Source organism: Neopelma chrysocephalum, unplaced genomic scaffold, assembly GCF_003984885.1.
Source record: "Neopelma chrysocephalum unplaced genomic scaffold, ASM398488v2 Primary Assembly neopelma1_25, whole genome shotgun sequence".
Lineage (NCBI taxonomy): Eukaryota > Metazoa > Chordata > Aves > Passeriformes > Pipridae > Neopelma > Neopelma chrysocephalum.
In genome coordinates, this window is record NW_020897694.1 from 37,919,739 (window position 1) to 37,929,500 (window position 9,762).

The 9,762-nt window shown below is 38.1% G+C and overlaps 1 protein-coding gene across 1 annotated transcript in view; it reads right to left on the reverse strand.

Moving 5' to 3' along the window:
* Positions 1-4,469: 4,469 nt before the first annotated feature.
* TGFBRAP1 (transforming growth factor beta receptor associated protein 1) overlaps positions 4,470-9,762 on the reverse strand; it is a 32,069-nt gene continuing 26,776 nt past the window's right edge. Inside the window, exons 10-12 of the mRNA XM_027674971.1 lie at positions 8,818-8,977; positions 6,562-6,995; positions 4,470-5,970 (exon numbers count right to left, since the gene is read on the reverse strand). Coding sequence (XP_027530772.1) covers positions 5,782-5,970; positions 6,562-6,995; positions 8,818-8,977 — 783 coding nt within the window. The 3' untranslated portion in view covers positions 4,470-5,781. The remainder of the gene's footprint in view (positions 5,971-6,561; positions 6,996-8,817; positions 8,978-9,762) is intronic.

Consider the following 9,762-nt stretch of genomic DNA (forward strand, 5'->3'; position numbering starts at 1 on the left):
CATTGCAGGGATATAATAATTCCCTTTTCCTGGGAACACGGGGTAGGCTCTGGCAGTAACTTTGCTACTGGCATCCTAAGGGCGAGTTAGGAAGCTCCAGTAATAAAAATTACCACCATAAAATCTTGGTGGCATTCGCATCTTTGTCTCCCTAATTTTTATTTTTTTAAATTAAGCTCCCTTTCTACCTCTTTCCAGAGGTGCCTCTGCAAACAGCACCCACTTCCACTGCTCAACTACCAGCTAAGCTCCCAGATCAACACCAGCCCTGCTTCAAGGTCTTCTCTTCAAAATGGTTTAGTAGTTCAGTTCATATTGCTCTAGGATGTCCATGCACCTGGCACTGACCAGACTCCCTCTGCAACTGCCTGATTAATCACGGAAGGGATTGCTTTGACTACACAGAGGCAGATCAAGGTCTTCCAAAGCTATAACGGCAGTGGTTGCTTTTATCTGAATCTGTAAAAACTCAGATTCAATCAAGGAAGAGACAAAACCAAAGTAAAATTCACTGTTTTTTAAGAACACCTGCTTATTTCCATTAACATCCTGCACTTGTGTAATTCAGCCTCTTCACCTGACCCCCTGTGTCAGTCACCCTGATGAATCCTCTATTTACCACTAAAAACCTTTCCCCTTCACTTGGCCATTCACGTTCCAGGGTCTATAGATCTATGAATCAACAACAAACATAATTAAAAGATTTTTTTATTAAAAATCAACATATATATACATTTGTACATTCCACATACTGCTGTACATGTTCACCAAATAACCACTAAGTCCGAAAGTCTTAACAGTACAGATTTCCATCTGAACAAATTTACTGCAGGGGAACTTCAGTTTTGCAATCAATCAGACACTACAGAATGTCATTAACTTCTTTTCTTCTTTTCCCTTAAAAAGTAGCAGCACATTTAATTACCAGTGTTCACAAGGCATAAGCCCCAAAGTGTTGTACAACAAGAGAAAAATTAATTAGCAAATATAGGCAATAGGAAGAGAGCTCACAATGAAAATTTATTAGTTGCTGCCTATTATGAACAGCGGGATGTTAATAAAACACTTAGAGCCATGCTGAATAGAGGGAAGAGTAATAAAATAAAAAGTTACTTCTTGATAGAACTGTATAATGCAAAATACTTTTCAATGTCATTCAGGACAGAAGTCCTGCAAAGAACAGATGTTATAAAGATTCAGCAGTCAGGATAATGCTTGTGTGTTTAAACATGTAATAAAGTTCTCAGAAAACATACACATACTCCATCCCTACCACCACCTTTCCACAGCTCAGGTTAGTAGGGTTTCATAGGGTGGATGTAAAAAAGAGACATTTTACTGAAGATAAATGTGCTCAAGAGTCCCCCAGACCTCTTAAGATTTACACCCATGTCAATTAAGTGCTAGAAAAGATAACAAAGGCTGGAAAGTTGCTGGAGATTGGGAGCAGGGGGAGCAAAGAGAGAACTTATCATTCTAACCTGGACTTCTGAGCACACCCGAGTCACCACAGTATGGGCTGTCTGAGGAAGGCAGTTCATAGGTACCTGTGGTGTGCTCTGTGTAACGAATCCCAAATGCTTATTTTCTCCAGACTCTGACAATATTACAAGAATACTGATCTCAATGTGACAACTTATCCATGTAAATAGAAGAAATGAAGATGTAATTGAATTCTTTCTCATGAATGTACAGCGTGAATCTTATTTTGAGCAGAGTGCCAGATTCTGAGCAATTTTTTCTCATTAGGATTTTTCCTCTTTTTGGCTTAAAGAAGGAAAAACTGCATATGATGACATATCCATATCATAGGTAATTTTTACGTGAGGAAGCATGGAGATATGAAAGGGTAGAAGAAGGTTTAACAAGTGCTTTTTGTACGTACCATCAACTGTAACAGTGGATGGCTAAAAAAGTCAGAGCTGCAATATTTCAGTAAGTAGAAGCTACATGTTAGGCAAACACATCTCAGTATCTGCAGAGGCATCTGTATGAGAGACTAATCTTAGTTACTATGTCCTGAATCACAGACACACTATCACATTAAAAAAAAATAAATCTATCTGCACTTCTGTTTTGGTTTTCACACATAAAAGTTGGAGGAGACTCACTGGAAAAAGGGATAGAGATGAATTACAAACAATTTAGCAATAGCTAAATTAAGAAATATTCTGACAGAATCTCCTCTCTCCAAGGGCAGGTCTAAGACACCACATTCCCTGACTGTAGATAAAAAGATTGCATCAAGCTTAAAGCCCCACAAAGCATTTAATATCCAAACTAGAAGGATGGTCAGAGAAATATTTTTCCTGCCTCTCCTCCTTCACATATCCAGTCAGCAATTAATAGCTAGATTACCAGTCATTCCCTCCACACTGCTGCAGCCATACCAGAACTTAACACAGTAGCAATGCTGTCCAAGGACTTCACGTCCATAAACCAAGAATGAACAAACTGACAGCGCCAAAATAAAAAGAGAAATGAACTCGTTCCCCAGCGTGAAGTTCTCTTACCCAAGGGGTGTTGCAGTTGTCCTACCTAAGGAAATTTGAATGCAGACCTTTCACAAATTTCCTGGTGACAAAGTACTGAATACCACATACCACTCTGACATAGGTCAACATCTCTGCTCGTCCAGAGTATCCCAACTGCACACACAGTGGAAGAGCCACCTCCCTGCAGAGCTCTTGTTCTGCCTCAGCCTCACATTGGTTTATTTTCTTTTTCCTTTTATTACCTAGGGATTTCCATGTTAATTCATCCAAATGAGCTCTAGTATAAAATTTAAAAAAGAAACAGGTAACAATGTATGAATGAAATGTCAATACTTCTCAAGTCTACATTTCAGGGGAGGGGGAAGACCTAAAATTAAATGCCCCCAATTTAAATATTAATCACGCTTTCGAACACCTATGATTGCAAATATGCTACCTTGCATTATTCTGATTTCTCTATTTGTTCTGTATGTCAGAACAATTATTATTTCTGCTGCATTTTAGCCAAAACACACATTTGCAAAAAAATATTAATAAAGGATTGTTTAATCTTTTACAGACATACCTTTTCATGCAATAAAAATTAAGAACTTTCCTGTGGTCTAGAATGATATGATCTTTATTCCATTGCAACAGCAGTTGACAAGACTAAGTTCATCACTACCTGGTGACTAGAATTAGTCTAAATCACGGAGAAGGGTCTTTGTTTTAATACTCCTTATTAAACAGAACAAAGAGCACACTGAGGACGCTGGCAGCAAATGGAAGTATTTCTTACGAAATGCAGGGTACTGCACACAAGTCTTACAGTCTTCGTAAAAACCACTTCTTCTCTATCAGTAAGTATTTTGAGGACCAAGGACTAAAAATTTGCCTATGTCATCATTGCCAGTTGTATACACAATGTTCAAAACCCATGAATACAAGATAGTCTGCTCATACCAGTGCCACAGCAGAATCACTCAAGCCTGAATTGAGTCAGAAATGCCCATACCTGACTTCTTTGTAAGTGCCTCTCACTAAATATGGCTTATATATCTTAGTAGGAAGCACTACAGAATTCCTGACTTGGGTTTTTAAAAATAAATAAAATTCAACACAACAGTTATACTTTCCTAATTTCAAAATTAGGAAAGATTCAAAGGTCTTTTGCTTTAAAGCAAAGTACTCCCCACCCTGAGTGCTGTGTACAGCTCTGGGGCCATAATACAAGAAAGATGTTGACCTGTTGGAATGAGGCCAGAGCAGGACCACTAAGATGATCAGAGGGCTGGAGCACCTCTCCTATGAAGACAGGTTGAGAGCTGGAGTTGTTCAGCCTGGAGAAGAGCAGGCTCTGGGAAGACCTTATAGTACCTCCCAGTACCTGAAGGGAGCCCACAAGGGAGCCAGAGAGGGACTTTGTACCCATGTAGTGATAGGACAAAGGGGAATGGCCTTAAGCTGACAGAGGGCAGATTTAGATCAGGTATTAGGAAAAAATTCTTCAGAGGGTAGTGACACACTGGGCCAGGTTGCTCAGAGAGGCTGTGGACACTCCATCCCCGGCTGTGTTCAAGACCAGGTTGAATGAGGCTTTGAACAGTCTGGCCAAGGTGTCCCTGCCCCTGGCAGGGGGGTTAGACTGGGTGATCTTTACAGTTCCTTTCACCTCAAACCATTGTATGATTCTATGAGAAAGACATGGATATCTTTTTCCCCTGGATTGGGGCTGGTTGCCCCTTCTCAGAGGCAGCGCTACACTTAGAAGGTAGTTTTGTAAGTCAACCTTTCTATAAAAGGAGACAGTATCTAGACAAGGCTCTCAGGCACGTGGTGTGATCCTTGGGGTGTCCTGCAGGAGTTGGACTTGGTGATTCTGATGGGTCACTTCCAACTCAGCATATTCTGTGATTCTATAAAGTTACATGCACATACTCCATTTTGCTGTAAGTCTCCACTGATTTGGAATGCTGAAACAGGGAAGCAACTGCATGCTGGTCAGTAAGCCTGGCATTTATTAGAGCTTTACAGAATGAAAAGAAATGCTTTAACTTTGAAATACTTAACTTTTATTTAAAGTTGTAATTTTTCTGACTTCTCTTGGGGAAAGCAGCCTCTTTTAAATTCCTGCTTTAAAATGGTTAAATAGCAATGTGAACACAGATCAGGGCAGTTAAATAAGGAGTTTGTGTTGTTATTTGAAAAAACTTAGTTTACAGAATGTTTAGTAGAATATAACAAATCCAGTACCCCTGTAGTGCACTTTTGTAGATTTCTTGCCAATTATACCTTCTTTATGTGGTTTTGATTGCACAAAGTCATCAACAAGGACTAAAACCTGTTCTTGTGAAGTTCCAACCTGCCTAAGTTATGTTATAGCAAACACTTCGCACATAATCTGTACACTTATGTATCAACTACATCTTAATCCTCCACCTCCAAAGAAACTCTAGAATGATAAGGTCAATTTATTCAACTGTATGTACAGTATATTTGCATATTAATAAATAAATCAATATTAAAGTTAAGGTCTCTTCCCCCATATAAAAGTGACTACAGTCTGACCAGACAATCTTTGTTGTTTTTTTTCTTCTTCTTCCAAGCACACCTGTGTGACTGAGGCTGTCGGTTTCCACTCAGTTTATTACAGGAACTGCAGGAGCTGAAACCCAACAGATCAGTGCTTAAATTTAAATTCCATATAGGTGGATGGGAGGGAGGTCCTAAAAAGTGCATCAAGACCCAACATTTTGTAGAGCAAAAAAAATGAACTTCATAATGTGATCCTGGGGAAGAGAATCCAGCCCAAAAGAAGACATGCTGCAGCAAACATTATAATTGATGCACGTTTTTGTCTTGATGGTAAGCTGCACCATGCCAATCTTGTCCTGTCATGTTTCAAGAATTCCAACTCAATAGATGCCATCTCCACCTCTACCAACTTATGAACACCACATTCAGTGCAAAGTGACAGTTCTTAAAATAACTGTTTGCCTTGACTCCATAACATTCATCCTCACTGTGAAGAAAAGGCTCATTTTCTTTAAGTGTTTATTCCTATATACAGAAGAGCCCATATTTGCACCTCTCCATGTCTGGTAGTGAATTTTTTTTTCTATCTACATTCATTAGAAATCAGAAAGATAAGTGGCAATATTTCATATTTACTGGAAGTCTTCCTATTAACCCAAAAAACTAGCTGTCCATCTTGATTTATACTTAAAGTAGCTGCACTTCATCCTTTCTCTCCAGCCCACTTTCAATAGAGTGTAAGTCACGGGAACCTGTGGGACTGGAACACAGTTCAAGTCTGATTGCTGGAGCTGGAAGAGTGATGAGTCACATTTGAATTCAGATGTCTGTTGGCAGCACAGTGCGTGTGGACCACACTCCCATTTGGGTATCTTACAAATACAGGCTCGCAGAAAGGATTTTGGCACACCTGACAGACTTTTTTATCTGAAAGAAGAATCGGGGTTCCTCTTTGTTTAACCTAAAGAGAGAGAAAACAATTCCAAATATGAATCTAGCAAGAAGGGAAGGGAAATGATGAAGCATATAATTTCAACTGTACCAAATGGACAAAACAAAAACAATTTTAAGAATCTGCTGGGAGCTTTAAGCAACACTGCCATAGCTAGGAAAAGAAGAAAGCTTCACAACTGAATGTACCATTAATGAAATCTACTAACAAGCTTCAACTAATATTGAGCTCTGGATAAATTTTTTTACAAATTTTGACAGGTCTCCCTCCTGGCAAAAGAAATGATAACTCACACTTGTTAAAGTTTCTGCAATAACTTTGTTAATCTGCAGATTCACTTTCATTCAGCCCAGAGGCTCACCAAGATTGTTCCTATTCAAGGCCCACATTTTCCCTTTTGTTTTACAGGGAGAGCATAAAATTAGTTCTGAATCTAGTAGTCATGGCAAAAAACCCTAATAAATGCAGCAAGTAAAAGCACCAAGGACACAAAGACAACTTTTGTCCTAATTCTTCAAACTTCTTCTGATTATTATATATCAAAGGACTCAACTGTAATGCTTCAAAGTGCTTCCATTTAAAAAAAAACCAGCAACCTACCTTCTCATGCTTGTAAATTAAGTTTTCAGCTTGTGCTAAGCCAAGTGCAACCTGAGTCATTCTTTTTGTGTGGATGCTTTGTCTCACTGCTCCAGTCAGGAACGGGGAGAGGAGCTGCACTGACCAGCTGTCAGGCACCACCTGCAAAACTAGACCTGCATCAAATTCAGCAGCATGGTTATTCAAGAGATCCACAGCAGCCATGACTAGTGCACAGTCCGAAGTGCCTGGAGTTAAATACACTGAGAGCAGCATATGGAAAAGCCTCTGTCTGTACTGCATGTCTCTGTTCTCAGAGTTCCATATACAGTATTCTTCAGCAGCATGGAAGTCCTTTAACTCGTGGACAAGGATATGCAAAGCCTTCTCATGTTCTTCTAGTTTCCCATATAAAATTGCACTTTCCATATGAAGGTCTGTGCCCTGGATTTTGTCTGTTAAGTGAGAAATAAGGCAATATTTGCTCAGTGGAATAGACAACTGCTCCATCTCCCAGAGTCAATGCAAACAAGCCCCCAGAACTCAACTCCTGCTATTTTTGCAGGAGTGCTGGCAACTATAGAGAGTACAGATCACAGAATCACAGAATCAACTAGGGTGGAAAAACCTCTGAGATTGTCGAGTCCAACCCATGACCCAACACCACCCTCTTAACTAGATGCTTGTAAGCACAGGAGTGCCTAGAGGTATGGAAACACATCTCCAAGAAAAGAACACCACAAAATCTGGGACAAAAAAATTACTAAATGACAGGTGATAAGCCACTGTTCCTGACATCCTTTTAATTCTAGCAGGTCAGTCTTGCATATTTCTGCATACACTGCTACCATGTATAATAAACTGTAAGATGAAGCTGCAATATTAAGCTCTGCTTCTCCCAATACTACAAGAAGTTACAAAATAAAGTCCATAAAACCCACTAAAGATCAAATAGCACTTTCCTTTAAGAAAAGGACACTACAAACACTTAATCCAGTCTGACAGTTTAAAGTTTAAGTGTCAGCAATAGGCAGGTGGAGTGACAAGTTCATCTGGCATTTCAAGATAAAGTAGAAAATGCTCTACTTATTGTAAAGGTGACAAAGATTTGGCATAGGCCTATACAAAATGTATAGAAATACAATGTTTTTCTCAACATAATATTCTGGTTATCAAGGAGGAACACACTACCTTGCATTGATGTCACTTCCAAGTAACATTAGAATTGAAATACAGGATTTCTTACTTGAAAAGAAAATCTATTTTGTAACTCTTGCCCTTAAAAATTTAAAATTTATTTAAAATTTAAAATTTATTTAAAAACTAAAAGATGAAAAAGAGCAAGAGTTTCAATGACTGTGTTATACTTGTACATTATCTGTCATATAACATTTTGCTGTCTGGAAAGGCAAGGGAACATTAAACATTGGTAAATTATTTTAGTTGCTACTCAGCTATTTTTATTTCCACATCCACACTGGATTTTTTCCACTGAATTTCAAAAAAATCATTTTAACATCTTTCAGTGCAATAACAAGTCACTTCCCTTCATTCAATATTCCATCCTTCCTTTCATCCTTCAGCCATCATCCTCCATACCAGAGAGGCTTTAAACGCATGACTGTCTTAACTGCAGTGTGTGTTTGCATTACAGTGGATGAAACGTTAAAAATTAACCATTATAAGCACTGACCAAGGAAAAGATTTAGTTCAACTGTTGCTTGCCTTACACCAACAGTAAGATGTATGTTGAACTTTTCACTCAAAAAGATGCTCATGCTTTTGTTTAACATGAACCCCAGTTTTTCGGGTGAGAGTTTCAAGGTTATGGACAACAAACAAGTCCTTGATAATCAAATTCCTCCAGGTTTCATTTCCATTCATTGAAAAACAGACTGTTTAAAAATGAACTTGTAAATAAATCAATAAATAAACTTTCATTTGCAAAAGGTTGTCACAACTCACATGCTCATCATTAAGAAAACCACTGACTATTACAACAATTGTATGAAGATATTTTTTCTAGTCAGTTATGGTATTTGGTCCTTGGTGCAGTGCCAAGCATATGATTGTACCTCACGAGCTATGGGAGATCACAGACAACACTATATGTTGATATGACTTCTAAATTAACTTGTGTCTGTTAGAAATACAGCCTACCAAGCACACACACCTAGAAACCTCAGATCTCTCAGTTTTATATCCTTGCAAGGACTGCTATTTTGTTTCCTGCTGGAAATGACATACAGCATTTCTAACAGACAATATGCAACTTACCCAAAATAAAGCGAATTCTATAAAGATCAGATTTCTGAAGCAAACTACGTAATTTAAACAGCAGTTCAGTTGTTTCTGTACAATTATCTGTGGTCTCAGATTTTAGCTGAGTTATTGCCTCCAAGTACAAGACAGCTAGATGAGTATGGTACTTCTCTTTCTACAGATGAAAAGAACAATGTTAGCTCAGTTTGCAAAGACAACTTCCTCTCCCCTCCCATAACAGTGATGAATATTTATTTAATTACATGAAAATGTGATTTAACTTACTTCATTTGAATTAATCACAAAGTCTTTTGTCCATGCAGATAGACAACTTAATTCAGACCAGCTTCACAACATACACTACACCTCTAAGCATGGGATTCCTCATATTCAGGTATGTTCTTTGACCTTTTCTATTTCTGCAATAAAATCTGACAGACAGAGCCACCAGAGGTAGACAAGCACTCTGTAGGCACAGTATTTTTCTGTTATCCACTACCCAATATTCATCAAAACAAGTTGATGATTTGACTGTTTGAAATATTCTCAATCATTCAATCTGAATAATTTACAAGAATCTAGTAATTTCTAAAGACCAAACTGATTTATAAGCCAGCCTTTACTAGCAGGTAGATTTCATTGCAAATTATTTTTGTTACAAATAGTCTACAAGGCATTGTGTATAACTCAAAAAGTTTGTTTGAAAATATCCACGATATCAGAGAGCAGTACCTTCAACACTCATGGTGTAACACACCTTGATATATTTGCAATAGTGATAAAGGGAAACTATTGATTCAACATATGTATTTGAAGAATGGATATTAGTGAACTGGTCATCATTTCTGCCAAATTCTTTCACTGTTCATTTCCTTGCTTTATTTGCAGGTTAAAGTAATTTCTCCTGTGCTTAAAATGTCTCATATCCAAATACAACGTTTGGCTGCTTTTGTATTGTGC